The 18601-nt window shown below is 44.6% G+C and overlaps 1 protein-coding gene across 1 annotated transcript in view; it reads left to right on the top strand.

Moving 5' to 3' along the window:
* LOC311233497 (receptor-type tyrosine-protein phosphatase N2-like) overlaps positions 1 to 18601 on the top strand; it is a gene marked incomplete at both ends in the record, with an annotated part of 758095 nt that overhangs the window by 733744 nt on the left and 5750 nt on the right. The window contains one exon of the mRNA XM_084320464.1: positions 6276 to 6340. Within this exon, the coding sequence (XP_084176590.1) occupies positions 6276 to 6340 (65 nt within the window). The remainder of the gene's footprint in view (positions 1 to 6275; positions 6341 to 18601) is intronic.

Genomic DNA, 18601 nt, shown 5'->3' with positions numbered 1-18601 from the left:
TATTTTCACACGATTAGCTTATTTATCCACTGTCATTTGCAGTGTTGGTGTACTAGGCTACATAGTGTATTTCAATATCTGTTTCATTGATTAATGATACATTTGAAGGAATGCAAGTTATAGCTATATCAAACAAATGTCTGTCCCATTGTACCAATCATGTTGACTATAACCTCCATTCTTTCAAATGTATAATTAATCAATAAAACAGATATGTAACAAATAAGAAATACGAATTCCACAGAAAGCATTAAATAATTATTATTTTCAATAATTTCACAATAATTGCATAATTGTGTTTGAATATCTGAGTAATTAAAGTAATTATACATTTGTCCAAAATAGCTGGTTCAGATATGGTTAATCCAGCTGCCCTGTGAAGCAGGGCAGCGTCGTCGGCAACCTGCGTAGGCGCCCGACGTCGTAGGCAACAGATCCTCTCCTGCAGGTCATAGGCGAATTGGCGTACGGTCTCGCCGGCGGCCTGTCTTCGGTCGAAGAACTCCCCCAGTCGAACGCTGACCGGGACCTTGTCCCCATAGGTTTCCTCGAGGAGCGCGAACAAGCCTTCCGTGTCTGGGATAGTTCCCTCCGTCTGGAAGCGTACCATCTGCTTCGCTTTGCCTTTGAGGTGAAGCTGTACGACCTCCGCTTGTTCCTCCGCGGGCACTCGACTGGCACGGAGATGGGTCCTCATGGCCTGGATCCAGTCTTCCACAGGCAGTTCCCCTCTCTCCTTTTCACCCCCGAATTCGCTGCACTTCCGCTCTCGTTGGACGTACACCACGGGAGGGGCGCTGGAGGGAGCTGTAGGATCATGGCCTGCGCCGCTGCAAGCGACTCCTGGCGCCTGGCCCTTTCCAGTTGTTCGGCCTGGTGGTCCAGGACGCCCGCCTGGTCTTGGAGTTGACCCTTTAGGAACTCCACTTCTGCGGCCAAAGTCTGCACCGTCTCGGCTTTTTGAGAGGGGCCGGCGGGTCATCTCGTCGCTCCGCCCGGGACGGCCCGGCTTTGACCTCCGGCTTCGGGGTGTCGCTGTCCGACATCTTAGGTCTCTTGGTCGTCACTTACGAGGGAGTGGAGTAGGATGTTGATCCTGTTCGTGACGCCAAATGTAGCAGGGTGGATTATCCCTGCTTCGTGGGAACTGTGGTGCACGGTCACTAGGTAGCGAGACACAGTAGCACTCTGGCCAGCTGCACCTCCGTCTTTGGGGTCCGGAGCGTCAACTGGAGGCTGGCAGTGGGAGTGTATGAGGCCCAGGATTTACAAACCTGGTCCGGTACTCTGGTCTTCCTCCCTCTCTCTTGGGCAGTCAGCAGTACTCCCCAACACACCCTCACCCTCCACAATTGTCTCCTTAGCCCCCCCACACCTAATGACTGGATGGTAAAGAAATAACTTGGTTCCCCCGCAAGCAGTACCCTCCCTCAGTAACACCAGAAACCTTACAGTGGGAAATGGAAGGTTGAATAGGAAGGGGTTAATAATGGATATATTACCCGCATCAAAGGGTTAGGGTTAGGGTTAGGCTCAATAAAAGACACACACAGTGCTCCCGTTCTGGATGAGTGTTATTGTAACGTGGCCTAGTTACAACAATGCTACGTCTGGTGATTATTGCACCATGGGTATCAACACACAATGATTACACTGGCATAAATCAATTATATAATTACACCCAGGCACCAAGTGCTCTCACGGTACCCAGACTAAGTGCTGCCCACGTCTGGGCTGAACACAGTATCTACCTTCTCTAAGGGATTACATATACTGCTCCAGGTCGGTAATATGGGGAAGGAAGGGGGAACATAGGGGAGGAAAATAGAAGGATTCACTGAACGGAAAATATGATGAAACACACACCTTATCACGCTCAAAGAAAAGGAATGAAACAAAAGAGTGAGCCCACAAAATACCAGTAAAGTCCTATCTTAATGCCGGCATATATTGTTCGGGGTACCCCTATGGAATGGTAGTAGCAACGTTACTTTCGCCCGCAGGCTGCACCACACTGTGTATTGTATAAGGAATCGGGAGCATCAATGCTCATTTGTACTCATCCGAAATGGCCGCCTCGCCACTCCACTGTTGTCCGGGAGGCAAGATGGCGTCGAACGCTCTCGGCGAGGATGTTAGCAGGCGGAGCTGGGCAGAGAGGCAGCGCCGGCTGAGAGCGTGTGCTGAGCGATGACAACCCCTGCTGGATGGGAGGAACTCCCGTAAGCCGCAGGCAGCCTGGTGCAGGTCTGAGTGAAGTCCGCCGGAGCAGGCTGAATGCAGGCAGCCGGGTGCAGGTCTGGTCGAAGTCAGCCGGAGCAGAATGGTTGTTGGCCCACGCTCGTCCTGGTGCGCGCACTCTATACCGCACACTGTAACTACTATAACTCGGTGGTTAAAGACTTGGATACTTGGTTAACCGCACGTTACTTATACCGCACACAGTAACTATCATAGCCCGATTGCTAGTGCCTGGCTCTGCACTAATTGTTCATATACTATCGCTGGTACTGCTAGGATATCGTGTCCACTAGCCAGTACTTGTTATCACCCGTTGCTATCTCATGGGGCCCTCTGGCATAACGTCAGCAACAGGGCTCTCCAGAGCCCCCGTTAGCTGCGACTACTCGTTGTCCAAGTTCACTGCCGAAGAGGACGGCTTCCGCTTGCCTCCTCCATATATCACCTCCCAACTCTCTCCGCCACTCTCTGCCTGCTACCGCCCCCTGCTGGTCCCGCCTGCCAGTCACAAGGGGAGACGCATTGTAGAATATGATCCAGTACTGTCATTTATAATCCATATTCCAGTGCTCTTATGAAGGGGACGCTTGTGTCATTGTTTGTGTGAGTATCAATGAAACTAGTTAGAATGTCTTTGTGTACAAAAGGGATATAAAACACCAGTCAGCAGTCCTGAATAATATACAATATTTTTCAGACTGCTACATACATATCAAAATACTTCCCAAAGGTCAGTGAATACCACAACCACAACACCAGAGGGAGCTCCACAAATCATGTTAAACCCAGATTCGGCTCAAACAAGGGACTAAACACGTTTAGCAATTATGCCACATCAATGTGGAATGCCCTACCCACAGCTGTAAAGGAATGTGAATCACTACCCACTTTCAAAACCACTCTCAAAAAACACCTACGGGAGACTGCAATTCAAAACTGGCCCCGTTAAATGTCCTAACCCAACCCCCTCCAATGTACAGTAAATGACCTAACCCAAGAATACACAAGACCCTCTTCTTAGAACCAAGTATGGTTTCGTCGATATTCCAATGTACAGTTTTGCTTGTACAGTTGTACAGTTTCCCACACCCGCCTACCTAACCCCCCCCCACCCACCCAACCACCTCCAATGTACAGTCCCCCCCCCACCCCACCTACCCAACCTCCTCCAATGTACAGTTTCTACGTCAGATGTATATACTCTCTTTTTTAGACTCTTTTTGTATCACAAACAGTACTGTATTTGCAAATCTGGTATGTCATTAATGTATAGATGTAGCAGTACTGTCTATCTGTATGTCGTGTATGTCATATATGTTATGATGAATTGAAAATGGGGGACCCTGATGTAAAGACAAAAGTCTTTCTCTGGTCTGCATCCCCTTAACAATTGTGTGTATTGAGCTGTACTGTACTGTACCCATTCTGGAATCTGTTAATAACGTTTTCAATCAATCAATCAATAGCAAGCCAAGTTACTTACCGATTTGTGCAGCTTCAAATGTCGAACGAAGTAGTTGGAAGTTGTTGCTTCTCCATCTGTGATTTTCAAGCCGCACGTTTTGCATACTGCAATTCGTTTTTTGTTGACCACCACCACGTAGTTTTTATAAGCAAACGAAGTAATCTTTGGTATAATTTTCCACTGAATCCGTCGTTATTAACGTTCGTAACGTAAGACACAAGAGCCAAGACACAATTTACATTTAACTAAAACGTTATTTTCTTTGTGCTCAACAAAAGAGAAATAATGAGGATATCCAATATCATGTGTAACGCTGGGCGCCGCCATGACAGTCTCAAGTAAACGAAGAAAGAATAAAACATGCCCACAATCTCCGCAGGTGACACAGGAGCCGGCTGCGTGAATGAAGTGTATATTCGTTGGAAATGAATTAATTCACGGCACCCCTTTATCTGCCAGGGATTATTCTGATCTTATACCCCTTTCTGCCACCACTGTAAGTCTATGGATATGTTCCCCTTCTTTGCAGGGCTATAACTTTTTAAATTGTATTGCTAAATTGACATTACTATGGCCCATTCAACGTCAAGTATCTATCGTTTAGGATGTAGCAACGTTCTACTTTTTCATTCACATATTCATACTAAAATACGGTCTAAAGTATAAATATGTTTTTATCGTTTTCTGCAGCATTCTGCAGAACGTGATTTATAGCCCTAAATACATATATTACATCATCAAATGTAGTTTGATACCGATTGACGTCATATTAAAACTTTCAATTGTGCAAGGTCCTAAGCGTCATGCCTCATCATCTGCTGGAGGGGGGGGGGGGGGGGGGGGGCGGGGGTTTATAAGTCCGTGGCCGACGTTAAATCATTTATGTAGTATGGGCGATACATAGATCACAGCAGTTTATATGGATCATAATATTCAAACACGCTAAAACTTACCGCAGCTTCCTCTGACCGTTGGGTGGTCAGCGTGGAGCAGAAAGTTCGCGATTATGGGATGTTGATATATGCGATCCATTTCCAGGTTGTATAATAATATATACGTCCAAATCATGTTGTTTATCGAGTTATTTGCAACCGATCGATGTCCAGTGTATCAAGATGGAGTCCCGCTAACGATAGGACAAAATATGGGCGAGCACCACTTCCGGCGCGTCACTTCCTGTTTGGGCGATCCGCCGATCGGCCACCAGATGGCGCTCTTGAACCGTTGGAGAGTTGAGAGGAGATCAACAGGAGATCTCAAGACTCCGTGGGTAAAATATGATTGCCATCACAGATTTTTGAAATATTGATCTCAAAGACGCCTTACGGCGTCATTGGCAGATTACGCATGGCGGAGAATGATGTGGTAACTCGTCCTTGGCGAATAAAGGGTTAATAACATACTTTTTAATCGTTGGGCATTGGGGAATGTATCAAGTCTTCTCAAGTCAAAAGGCTCAAGTCCAAGTGAAGTCACGAGTCATTGGTGTTAAAGTCAAAGTCGAGTTGCAAGTCTTTTTTGTTTTGGTCAAGTCAAGTCCAAAGTCATCAAATTCGTGACTCGAGTCAGACTCGAGTCCAAGTCATGTGACTCAAGTCCACACCTCTACAGACTTGTACCGTGGGCGTACTCTCTCTCTCTCTCTCTCTCTCTCTCTCTCTCTCTCTCTCTTTCTCTCTCTCTCTCTCTCTCTCTCTCTCTCTCTCTCTCACACACACAAAACACACAATGTTAAACGTTTTTTTTTGATTGATTGAATACTTTATTTTGACACAATTGTAGGACAAAACATTTAAAAGACAAAACATAGACAAAAGACAATAACAGTGTCAACACGCTGGTAAAAAATGGATAAAACACAATAAAGCCAAGGCTTGTTTCCATTGTGGTCCATACATGGCACATTAAAAGGCACAGAAACACAAATGGACATGTACACAAGACAGGAAGTCACCTACTTCGTTTTGAAGTCGGGTCATATCTATCAAGAGCTGAAACATAAAGATTTGCATAACAATCTGTTCATGGGCGCTAGGTGGTGCAGTGGGCAAGGCACTCACCACCAATGCTGGAGACGCTGGGTTCGCGTGTTCGAATCCAGCTCTCCACATTGTTTTCAGTTTGGCTGGTCGTCCGTACTAATACAATTGGCAGTATTAGAGGGTGGGAAAGCTGATGGGTGGGTCCTGGGCGTTGTAAACAGAAAAATACTCCTACAGTTCGGTCGGGGCGCCTGCTCAGTGAAGGAAGGATCTGGAGGGAGGTAGTGTGACCTTCCACCCAGTGAGAATCTGAGCTGCCAGGCTGGCTGCCGGCTGGCTGCGCATGTGTCGGAGGATAGCATGTGATAGTCTCCGGCCTCTCGGACCAACAGTAGGGGGGGTGCGCAACAACCAGGAAGGGAGTTGGGAATTGGCATAACGACTAACAGTCGGAAAAAGAGGAGGGGGAAAAAGATAATATATATATATTTTTTTTAAACAATCTGTTCATAACAATCTGTTCTCTCTCTTTCTCTCTCTATCTCTCTCTCTCTCTCTCTCTCTCTCTCTCTCTCTCTCTCACACAGCGATGGCGCCGGGAGGAGTGGAACCTACATTCTGATTGACATGGTCCTCAATAAGATGGCTAAAGGTATGTGTCGTCCATCGCCCCCCCCCCCCCCCCCACTCACCCTCTCCCAACATCCCCCCATTCATTTCCCCCTCTGCTTCTTATGCCTGTGTGGAGATGTTGTCATGACAACGTGAAAGCCTTGTTTTTTTCTTTTTTTAAATGTCTTCCCTTTTTCAAGTTAAGGGTCTTGGAATGCATTAGAGGGAGATCAGGAGAGAGCAAGCGGGAGGGAGAGGGACCATGGCCTCCGTTGAAGACTGAATGAAAGAGGAAGAGAGAGGGGGGAGGGGTGAGAGAGGTGTTTTGTGATATGAACCAACAGTCTTTTTGACATGTGGTTCCAAGTCATTATGAACCAACAGTTTCTTTGACATGTGGTTCCAAGTCATTATGAACCAGCAGTCTCTTTGACATGTGGTTCCAAGTCATTTTTGTCTTCATAATGAAAATCAAGGTGCCCTTCTTTTTTTTATACCGTTACTGAGAATCAGTGATGGGAATAACGGCGTTATAAATAACGGCGTTAGTAACGGCGTTACTTTTTCAGTAACAAGTGTGTAACTGAGGGGTACAATTCCCTGACTGTATTGAGAGTATGGTATTATTAAACCACTACTTAGTTATGTACTTTAATTACTGGCCATACAGTACATGAATATATATGGTGAACACCCACACAAGAATACGGCAATGACACATAAAGTTATATTTAGAGGGATTTATTATTATCAGAGCAAGCAACGTTAAGTTACAGATTGAGAATTATACTCGCGCTTGTAAGGCGAAGAACACACGTAAAGTAGGTCAAGAGCGTAAGTCAATGAGAATAGTAAGATGGGTCTAAACTGACGCCACCTGTAGCATAGCAATTACATAAGGCACACTAGTACCAGCTGGAGACACTGGGGGGGTTCCCTCCGGGTGTAAGCCGGCAGGGTAGAGGAATGTTCGGGTGCAAAGTCTGGGTCAACGAGGAATAAAGAGGCTCCAGCTACGGGAGTCGGTACAGTACTCCCTTGATCCGTAGACAAAGCAACAGCTATAATCCAGTATGCTCGACAGCATGGATGAAAGCTAGCCAGCCTCCTCCTAGAGGCGGGCTCGAGGGATGCTCCTCGCTGGGGGTAGATCCCACACGATAGTGGGGTAGACGGTTCTCTGCTCCAGCAGTCACGGTACCAAAGCAATATAATCCAACCAGAAAATGGTTCTGCATTCGCCGGTGTAGATTCTCCTATGCACTATCCGTCACATTAAACTAGGTTGAACTTGACGTTACTTCACCAAACTATGACACTTTACTATCCTATTCGCACATGTTCTAAGTGCTCTATTTAGACGTAAGGTTGCTCACTTCACTTGGTCGTTGACTCGTGGTGAAGGCTTTACTAGTAATGAACGAACTGCTGCTGTTTCCACCTGCGCCGTATTTATACGTAAGGTGAATTATCTAGTGCCAACCTCAGTTCTGTCTCGTATTACTGCGCAAACCTGGACATGTTGAGACATGCCTTGGCGTTGCCTTTGAACTTGCCATTGGGGGTATGGTCGTTGGCGCCTAGGGGTCGCTGTCCAATAGGAGAGCGAATATTATGGTCTGGTTTGTACCCAGGTAAAGGGATATTCCGTGTATATATACAAAGAATATACAAGGGATATCAAACGATATACAAATATTATACAAGGGATATCAAGCAATAAATATATATATTCGGTTTAATCTGACCCTTTGTAACAGAGTGGATTACTCTTCCAATCTTAATAACGCTGTTACCGTTACTGCCAAAAAATGCACAGAAACACAAATGGACATGTACACTAGACAGGAAGTCACCTACTTCGTTTTGAAGTCGGGTCGTATCTATCAAGAGCTGAAACATAAAGATTTGCATAACAATCTGTTCATGGGCGGCTAGGTGGTGCAGTGGGCCTTGATTCCAAACGAAGCCCCTCCATCTTTGATCAGCTTGCCGCACGTTTTTTTCAGCGTGGAATAATGGGATTTATGATTAGCCAATGTGCATATCAATCTACCAGAATCCGATGACTGGTGAGGAAATGCTGCGGCAATCACATGGCCTGACGGTAGGATAATATTACCCCAAATTACAGCTGGATTGGACATTGTTTTATAACCTAACGTGATAGACTACTGACATTGGCTACCGGAACGCACACTCTATTGCTAATCAATAATACTGATCGGCATTCTCCGCCACCCCCATTTCATCCATAGATGCTCTGTAATAGTCCGGATGCTACGCAGTTTGTTTTATTTCATTCGTATATATACAGCAGAAATGGCGTTTGATATAACGGCACAAACGTTTAGCCTTTTTTGCAGCCTCCTGCAGAAAAGCCTAGACGAAAAGCGCGATATACCTTATATTCACGACGCTATAAAATAACAACCAACCGATGGATTTTTATTTTATTTAAGCCATTATGAAGGCACGGTTTATGCACTCAAGTGACAATGAGAATGGACAGATAGCAATACTATAAATGATATATAAAGCTCTTAGAAAGTACATCGGTTTGTTTACAATCCTCTGTCCTCTGAGGCCTAAATCGCCGCGGGGCGCCGGTCGCCATAGTGTTAACAAGCATAATTTAATGTTGCCCAGTTGTAGCCTGTTGAGGGGAAATACATATCAAAAGTTCCAAAACATCTATTGTGTTTGTATTTGTATGATCCACTATATAAACATAGTAATTATAATATCTACATACATGGCATTTGATTGGAGGCTAGTCTCACTTTGTTCCACAGCAACATTAAAATTGATTAGATTTGTGTATGTTGTTTATGTAAAAGATTTACTTGAAAGTAGGGCTGACCCCTATTAGTTATAAACAAATCATTCTTTCCAAAAGAAAAGAGGCCTAGAAGCGTGGCTAACGCTAATGGCACGCATACCAGAGGCTAACTGCCTACGAAAACAGGCACAGAGGCACTGAAAGAGGATTTCACCCATCTAATGAACACACTAGACTAGACAAATATCAAGATGTATCCATCAGTGGACCAATTGCATGCTTTTGCAGAGGACAAGAAGCCTTCAGTCGACTCCTTCAGACATTAAGCACCCCCCACAGCCCAAATGAGAAAAAAAAAATATATATATATATTATACTTAATTTTTTTTTTTTTTTTTTTTTTACTAATAGTTGACTAACGGCTAATTTTGGCCAATCATAGTAGACTATCCAAATCCTTAGTCGGGGACAGCCCTACTTGAAAGAAAAGCAATAGTTACTTTCTGAAGTAACTAGTTACTTTTATAATTTGTAACTGAGTAAGTAATTTAATAACTTTTTGGAAGAAGTAACTAGTAACTGTAACTAGTTACTTTTTTAAAGTAACTTGCCCAACACTGCTGAGAATATATATTTTTTGCAGATTCACCACTGCCATTGTATCTGAAACTGTGTCTTAACCCTTTCACTACCACACTACCAAAGGGTTAAACACCACATGAACCCATGAAAGTCGCCATGTTTGACAAAAATGCCATGATGCAGATGGCAGTTGGTCAATCAGCAGAAATATAAGATTATGAAAAAAGAAGGGCACGTTGATTTTTTTTTATCAAGGCAAGAATCACTTGTCAAAAAGACTGCTATGGTCCCATTATGGTCCCTCTTGTTATTGAGAAATGTTCGGCGTTATCATGGCTTTACCTGTAGATTTTGTGTGCCTGCTTGTGTGTGAGTTGTAGAAAGGTCCCTGTGTAGTTGTCCTGCGCTGGCTGGCTGGCTGGCTGGCTGGCTGGCTGGCTGGCTGGCTGGCTGGCTGGCTGGCTGGCTGGCTGGCTGGCTGGCTGGCTGGCTGGCTGGCTGGCTGGCTGGCTGGCTGGCTGGCTGGCTGGCTGGCTGGCTGGCTGGCTGGCTGGCTGGCTGGCTGACTGACTGACTGACTGACTGACTGGGGCCCAGGACCCCTTAATGAAGGATCAAAGGGTCAGTGACAGGCATCTTAGCCCCGCTGGGAGACGAGGTGTTTTCCCAGGCTGTTACACTGTGCACCGGACCCCCCAGCTCTCCTCTCTGGACCCAAGGCAAGGCCAATACAGGGGATGGGTGCGGGGGGTCTCCCTCTTTGTCTTGGGGCCCTGAGAAGCCCTGGATGCCCCCAGGTTGCAGGCTGCACCACATTCCTGATCAAAGACACCTCCAGTGAACCTCCTCAGAACCAAAATCACTTTTTTCTTTATTTTGCTCTCCCCCATCCTCTCCCCCATTCCTCCCCCTCTCCACCTTCCTCCCCTCTATACCCCCCCACCCTTCACACAATACCTTTTTTATATCCTCCTGTCATGTACAAAGGTCTAAGGACCACACAGAATAATAACTGGAGCCGGCTGCACGTGAGCAAAAACAGCCTCTCTCAGTAAATGCTTTCAAAACAGTCCCGGGCAGGTAGGTAATAATAAACACAAGACGTTGTTCCAAAAATAGTAAATTATATTTATTATGCAGGGTAGGGATTGAAACCTCCACTGATATTTAAATAGGCAACAAAGGGAAAAAACAACCCACAAACAATTAACAAACAGGGAGAAAGGTAGTTGGAGAACACACAGGGTAAATCCAATAAATGCTAGTCTGGGCTGTGTCTACAGACACCAGCCAACCAGGTTGGCACTGGAATATCACCCAGCATTAAGGTATCAAAGGTACAAGTCCACACTCAGTGGAACTAGGCCTAAAGCCAACAAGAGAATACTCAATAGTAAAGAAGTGGCGCAGAAGCCAACAATATCTACATATATACTTAAAGGTACAAGCTCACCTGGATAAACAAAGAAACACCACTCTAACCATGCAGCTCACAGTGAAGGATGAACACCACTTTAACCCTAATACTTAGAGTGTAGGATGCATCACCACTCTAACCATATAGCTCACAGTGTAGGATGAATCCAAAGTGGCCAACAATATATATATCCCACACAACAGTGGTTAACAATGGCAACCTCACTCCACTCTGGTCACTGGCAATTGACAGAATGAGGCGCCCCGATGTGTGTGTGCTGTCAGGTATTTGTCCACCCGCCCCTCTCGAGGTGATTGCCATCAGCTGTCACTCATTAGGCAATCAGCACTCTTCAGTGTAGGGACGGGCGGCACCTGGCAGGAAGAGAAGAAGAGACAGCATTAGCCATCATGCACAGACACACACACATCACATACAAAACATAACACATTAAATATACTAACCTGATGTTCAGATGGTGTCATAAATACAGTAATAATGGTAATGACCAACCCACGTACCCATGTACGTCACACCTCCCCCCATAAGAGCGAACCTGTAGGGTTAGCAAAACATTATTACTTATTACCCAACATCCGATTAGTACCACATACCAGGGAGAACAGAAACAACAACAACCTCTACTTTGACAGGCCGCTCCACCGATACCGTCCTGTCAACAGGAGACAACAAACTGGAAACTTTTCCTGGGAAAAAAATAAAGCACAAAAAATCATCTCATCGCGCTTAACAGGACAGCAAACAGGGAAACAAAAATCAGCACATTTCCCTGGCACCATCACAGCGCCCACCTCCTTTCAAAATGGCGTCACAAAAATAACATGGTCAGGATCCAAAATGGAGTCACTCAAATCAGACTCACATTACTACCAGCATACCTGGCCGCTGCCACTCGTGCCAACCAGCTTGGTAGGGAGGAATCATTGGGGTGATTATTAATCAACTCACAACACAAGTCAGTCAACGGAGCGTTTTCAACCTCCACTACAGGGATCACACTCTCCCCAGCGATATCGTTCCCCATGATAAAATCAACCCCCACACCTTTTGGTTTCTGGGCTGACCCTCTTTTCTCCTGTCACTTCCTCAGCGTATGACATCTTTTTACCACATGGCCCGTCTTTTTACAATAATTACACACCACCGGTCTCTTAGACGGCGGTGAGCGTGGCTGGAACGCTGACTCACGAGGAGTGAATGAGCCACCTTCACCACATACATTAGGACGTACAGAAACACGTTTGCGTGACCATTCAAACTCATCTGCCGAAATCGCAGTCTGTCGGAGTGTTGACACCCCCTGCCCATGTAAATAGAGCACAGCTTCGACTGGCAGGGTGGCTTTGAACTGCTCCACAAGTACCAATTCACTCAATGATGCAAAGTCTTTTACCTCACACGCAGAACAACACCGATCAAAATTAAGTCTCTCCTCCTGGGATAAATCAACATGGGTTTGGGAAGGAGACTTACGGCGGTTGCGAAAATGCTGCCTGTATGCTTCTGGTACCTCTTCGTACACGCGCAAGACAGCACTTTTCACTTTCTCATATACCACGCTGTCTTCATTCGATAATGACCCGCACGCCTCCTGAGCCCTACCAGTGAGTCTGCATCGCAATAAAATCGCCCACATGTCCTTTGGCCAATGCAAAGCCCACGCTATATGCTCAAAAGCAGAGAAATATGATTCCACCTCAGACTTATGAAAGGGGGGAACCAAGGACATATGCTGGCTAATATCAAAGGGTGCCTGGGGGTCGGAAAGTACTGGAGAGGAAATGGTGCTACGTTTAGCGTCACCACACTCCAACTCCAGTTTCCTCATCGCCAATTGAAATTCCCTATCAGCCACCTCCTTTCTCTCCAGCCTGTCTCTCTCTCTGTCCTCCTTTCTCTCCAGCCTGTCTCTCTCTGTCTCTCTCCTCCTTGTCTCTCACCTCCTTCCTCTCTTCTCTGTCTCTTTCCCTCTCTGCCCAGTCTCTCTCCTCCTTTCTCTCTTCTCTATCCTCCCTGCGCAAAGCCGCCCTCTCCTCTAGACAGGCTAAACGCAGCTCAGCGCTCAACTCACCAGCAGAAGTAGTAGAACCATGGTCTGAACCTAATGCAGAGTCAAAACTCTCAGGATCCGACACACCAACATCCTGATCACAAACCTCCATAGCTTCACTCATGAAAAATCTATACTCTGCACTCTGCACTCTGTACTCTGTACCCTGAATACAGTTATGAAAGAAAGTATACTGCCGTAGCAACACACAATACTACCCACAATACTACAACAAATCAGACTTCAATAAGCCCTACAAAATAGCCACTCACCTATAGTACTCAATAATGTCCCTGTGCAACACTCAACAGCCACATTATGCAGTATGACAACCTGACCAATTCGATTTAATATCCACATCTAACATTCATGAAAACAATAAATGACGGTTCTAACCACCTAACTAGGATCACACTGGGTAACACTAACTACCCCGTCTAAACTACTTCCCTAGCGGAATGAGGACTACACATATCTTCAGTCGCTTACCGATTTCATTGCGCACTCCACCGGAATAGACGACGCGTGCCCCCCTCCCCCTAACCAAGCAGGTGATCCACCCTTTACCTATGTGGAAAAAAATAGAATGGTTAAGAGCATAACTTACAACAATGGTTTACAACAGTCAAGTGTGCAGCACGGAAAAATGGATATATAATAATATAACTTACCAAATGAAAAAACGCAACCTACCTGACACGCTCCAATCGACAAGTCCACATGTCACATAACAACAAGGAACTATACAATTGTGCAAACTAACGAGCCCCCATGTCATGTACAAAGGTCTAAGGACCACACAGAATAATAACTGGAGCCGGCTGCACATGAGCAAAAACAGCCTCTCTCAGTAAATGCTTTCAAAACAGTCCCGGGCAGGTAGGTAATAATAAACACAAGACGTTGTTCCAAAAATAGTAAATTATATTTATTATGCAGGGTAGGGATTGAAACCTCCACTGATATTTAAATAGGCAACAAAGGGAAAAAACAACCCACAAACAATTAACAAACAGGGAGAAAGGTAGTTGGAGAACACACAGGGTAAATCCAATAAATGCTAGTCTGGGCTGTGTCTACAGACACCAGCCAACCAGGTTGGCACTGGAATATCACCCAGCACTAAGGTATCAAAGGTACAAGTCCACACTCAGTGGAACTAGGCCTAAAGCCAACAAGAGAATACTCAATAGTAAAGAAGTGGCGCAGAGGCCAACAATATCTACATATATACTTAAAGGTACAAGCTCACCTGGATAAACAAAGAAACACCACTCTAACCATGCAGCTCACAGTGGAGGATGAACACCACTTTAACCCTAATACTTAGAGTGTAGGATGCATCACCACTCTAACCATATAGCTCACAGTGTAGGATGAATCCAAAGTGGCCAACAATATATATATCCCACACAACAGTGGTTAACAATGGCAACCTCACTCCACTCTGGTCACTGGCAATTGACAGAATGAGGCGCCCCGATGTGTGTGTGCTGTCAGGTATTTGTCCACCCGCCCCTCTTGAGGTGATTGCCATCAGCTGTCACTCATTAGGCAATCAGCACTCTTCAGTGTAGGGACGGGCGGCACCTGACAGGAAGAGAAGAAGAGACAGCATTAGCCATCATGCACAGACACACACACATCACATACAAAACATAACACATTAAATATACTAACCTGATGTTCAGATGGTGTCATAAATACAGTAATAATGGTAATGACCAACCCACGTACCCATGTACGTCACACCTCCTATCCCTCTCTTTCTCCCAAAGAATGAATTATACTGAGAATCATACTGAGAATTATACTGAGAATTATACTGAGAATTATACTGAGAATCATACTGAGAATTATACTGAGAATTATACTGAGTGTGGGAGCTATTCAGTATTTTCACATGTATTTAATGTTTTTATTTGTTATGTGGTTTTGTAGAATTCATTTTTTTACAGCCATATATTTAAGTTGATATGAGTTGCAGCTAAATGCTTTTATTTTGACGGGTTTTGGGCAATTGGGGAGCACAGCTGGGTTTATTTAACTGATTAGAGCACAGCAGCAGTCAGTGGGCACCAGAGAAGGTGTATGTTTTTTTTTCAGCATCAGGGAGATACAAGCAAACATTTTAAACATATTTTTGCTGTATTATTCTTTAATCCAAATAAATGCCACAAAAATGGCAATGCCTGTCTGGACAATGGACTTCCTTCCTGATCTGCGTAAGATTCACTGCCTGGTGCTTCAGTGGCTTTTAGTTTTATTGTTTGTTGTTGACACTGAGAATCATACTGAGAATCATATTGTGTGGGTGTGGGGGAGTGGGTGGTTTTTCTTTCTCTCTTTTTCTTCTTCCTCTTCTTCTTCCTCCTGCTCCAGCCCCCCCCTCATCTCTTGAAAGAGTCTAGCAGGAAGGTGTGGGGGGGGGGGGGCTGTGGGCTCTCATAGCAGCCTGTATCCATTTTTAACCCTTTCACAACCACACTACCAAAGGGTTAACATTTCACTGCGACAATACAGAAGGTTATCCCGTTCACTGCCACACGACAAAGGGTTAACCCTTTCACTACCACACTACCTTTAAAAGGGTTAACCTTCTGTAGTGTGGTAGTGAAAGGGTTAAAGGTTTATCAGAATCCACACAATAGCCCTTCAGCTTGTTCAGCTCTTTGGAAAAAAAGAAGAAAAAAAGAGACTAAATAAAGGAGCTGGGAGCTTAACTTTGCATGGCAGCTGGCGTCGCAAGATCAGGCGAGAATCCATCTCGTCAGGCTTTCAAGAGATGCACTTGTGCCCCAAACCACAGTGGTTTGGACCATCAGTGTCCTTTGAGGAGGCTACGCTGGGCACCGCTGGCCCTGTCCTAACAGATGTAACAGATCATCTGGTGGGTCGGGTTACTAGGAGCTAAAGCATCAAACTCCAAACTGTGGCTTTCTTGGCCAGAAGGAAGTCTAATTGTGCTTGTGATTCAAATGATTAAAAAAATATGTTAGAGCAAAAGAGAGAACAGGTTATGCATGAACATTCATTTCCATTCTGTGTGGGCAGTGAAGACTGTAATATTAACCTGTTAAGCTGTAAGGTCCCCCAATTGGGGGACCCTGCTGTTTTATCATAAATCGATTAATACAGACCGTATTAATTAATGTTGTGTTTCTTTTTCAAATGTAGCCAAGAGTAAAGACCCTAACCCTATCAAAACAGCAGTCAAAGTGTATATTTACAGTTTGTTTAAATGTTAAAATTAAAATATTATCGGAATAATGTAAATTATATCGCTCTTTTATCGTAAAACGCGAAGAAATTACTAAATCCAGATTTAACACTGCCATTGGCCATAATAAGGTAATTTATAGTTCATAATTCAATTTTGAATGTATAATTAAAAATTGATTATAATTCAGTACTGTATCTACAACTCCTTCTGTTTAATCATCTTCCCTTTATTCATCTGCTTAGATTTTTTGTACACTTGATCTCAAGAAGGTGCTGAATGAGCTCAGTGGGAGAAATCTCTTACCCCGCAGTTTTAACATGGTGTTATTCACTGTCAAAGATGCAAAAAATTATTTGTTTCATTACGATATTGAGAATTAGACACAATATTTCTGACACTGGGAATACATTCCCTGAGGTCCATAGATGTTCCTAGATACCAAGAACATGCTAATTGACCTTGTAGAAGTGGAGCAATCTTCCAGTTGGGCATGTACTTTTAGGCGGATTTTCTGAAAATAGGGCTAGAGCTTAACAGATTGTGACAAAACAAAGACAAATAATTCCATTTACTTTTTCTCCTCGATTTTTTTTCTGATACGCCACGTCCAAATATTTTCTTCTCCCTCATCTCTTTTATAGCATGGGGTGGCATTAAAAGACAGATTGTGTAATGTTGTAATGTTGTAGCCCGCACCTAGTTGAAGATCCAGCATAGTTCGTTATCTTTGTGAACGCCGCCATGTTTTTGGCAAGCCGGGGGAGCCTTGGAGCCCACTGCCAACGTGCCACTGTCTACTTAGAGAAGAGAAGGAGGGGACTAGAGACTAGTGGGAACTGGTACTTAGAGAAGAGAAGGAGGGGACTAGAGACTAGTGGGCACTGGTACTTAGAGAAGAGAAGGAGGGGACTAGACACTAGTGGGAACTGGTACTTAGAGAAGAGAAGGAGGGGACTAGACACTAGTGGGCACTGGTACATAGAGAAGAGAAGGACAGGACTAGACACTAGTGGGCACTGGTACTTAGAGAAGAGAAGAGAAGGACAGGACTAGACACTAGTGGGCACTGGTACTTAGAGAAGAGAAGGACAGGACTAGACACTAATGGGCACTGGTACTTAGAGAAGAGAAGGAGGGGACTAGACATTAGTGGGCACTGGTACTTAGAGAAGAGAAGGAGGGGACTAGAGACTAGCGGGAACTGGTACTTAGAGAAGAGAAGGAGGGGACTAGACACTAGTGGGAACTGGTACTTAGAGAAGTGAAGGAGGGGACTAGAGACTAGTGGGAACTGGTACTTAGAGAAGAGAAGGAGGGGACTAGACACTAGTGGGAACTGGTACTTAGAGAAGAGAAGGAGGGGACTAGAGACTAGTGGGCACTGGTACTTAGAGAAGAGAAGGAGGGGACTAGACACTAGTGGGCACTGGTACTTAGAGAAGAGAAGGACAGGACTAGACACTAGTGGGCACTGGTACTCTCTATGGCAGACATCTCTATGGCAGGTATCTCTATGGCAGGTATCTCTATAGCACACATCTCTATGGCAGGTATCTCTATGGCAGGTATCTCTATAGCACACATCTCTATGGCAGACATCTCTATGGCAGGTATCTCTATAGCACACATCTCTATGGCAGGTATCTCTATGGCAGGTATCTCTATAGCACACATCTCTATGGCAGACATCTCTATGGCAGATAAGTTAAGTCCAAGAACACACATCAGCCCAGTCCACTTCAAAGAGCTGAATTGGCTCCCTGTGGAAGGTAGAATTAAACAGTTAAAACTGACCATGGTATATAAGATTTTACAGGGTTTGTGTCCTAATATTTTTTTTTAATTATTTTCTGTATGTTCGGGACTCCCATAGCTTGAATACAAGGGCTAATGTAGCTAAAAAGCAAAGCTGGAAGAAGTACATACCTCTATAGCGGGGGGAAGGAATGGAACAAAATCCCCAGTGAAATAAAATCTGTCAAAAACCAACTGAAATTATTTTTGCTGAGCACCTTAGGGTAGTGTATCCTATAGCTTTGAGTCTGATATTAAGATTATGTGTTTTTTATGTACTTTTTATACAATTTTATACAATTTACAATCCACACGATGTGGAAATCCGCATAAAATATATACCTAGGTAAATGGAATATTGCTCCACTTCTACAAGGGCTATTTGCATATTCTTGGTATCTAGGTACATCTATGGACCTCAGGGACACGTCC

The sequence above is a fragment of the Notolepis coatsorum genome (assembly GCF_963971535.1).
Source record: "Notolepis coatsorum genome assembly, chromosome: 8".
In the NCBI taxonomy this organism is placed as follows: Eukaryota; Metazoa; Chordata; class Actinopteri; order Aulopiformes; family Paralepididae; genus Notolepis; species Notolepis coatsorum.
The sequence above is the reverse complement of the archived record's forward strand: the minus strand, read 5'-3'. Positions and strand labels throughout refer to the sequence as shown.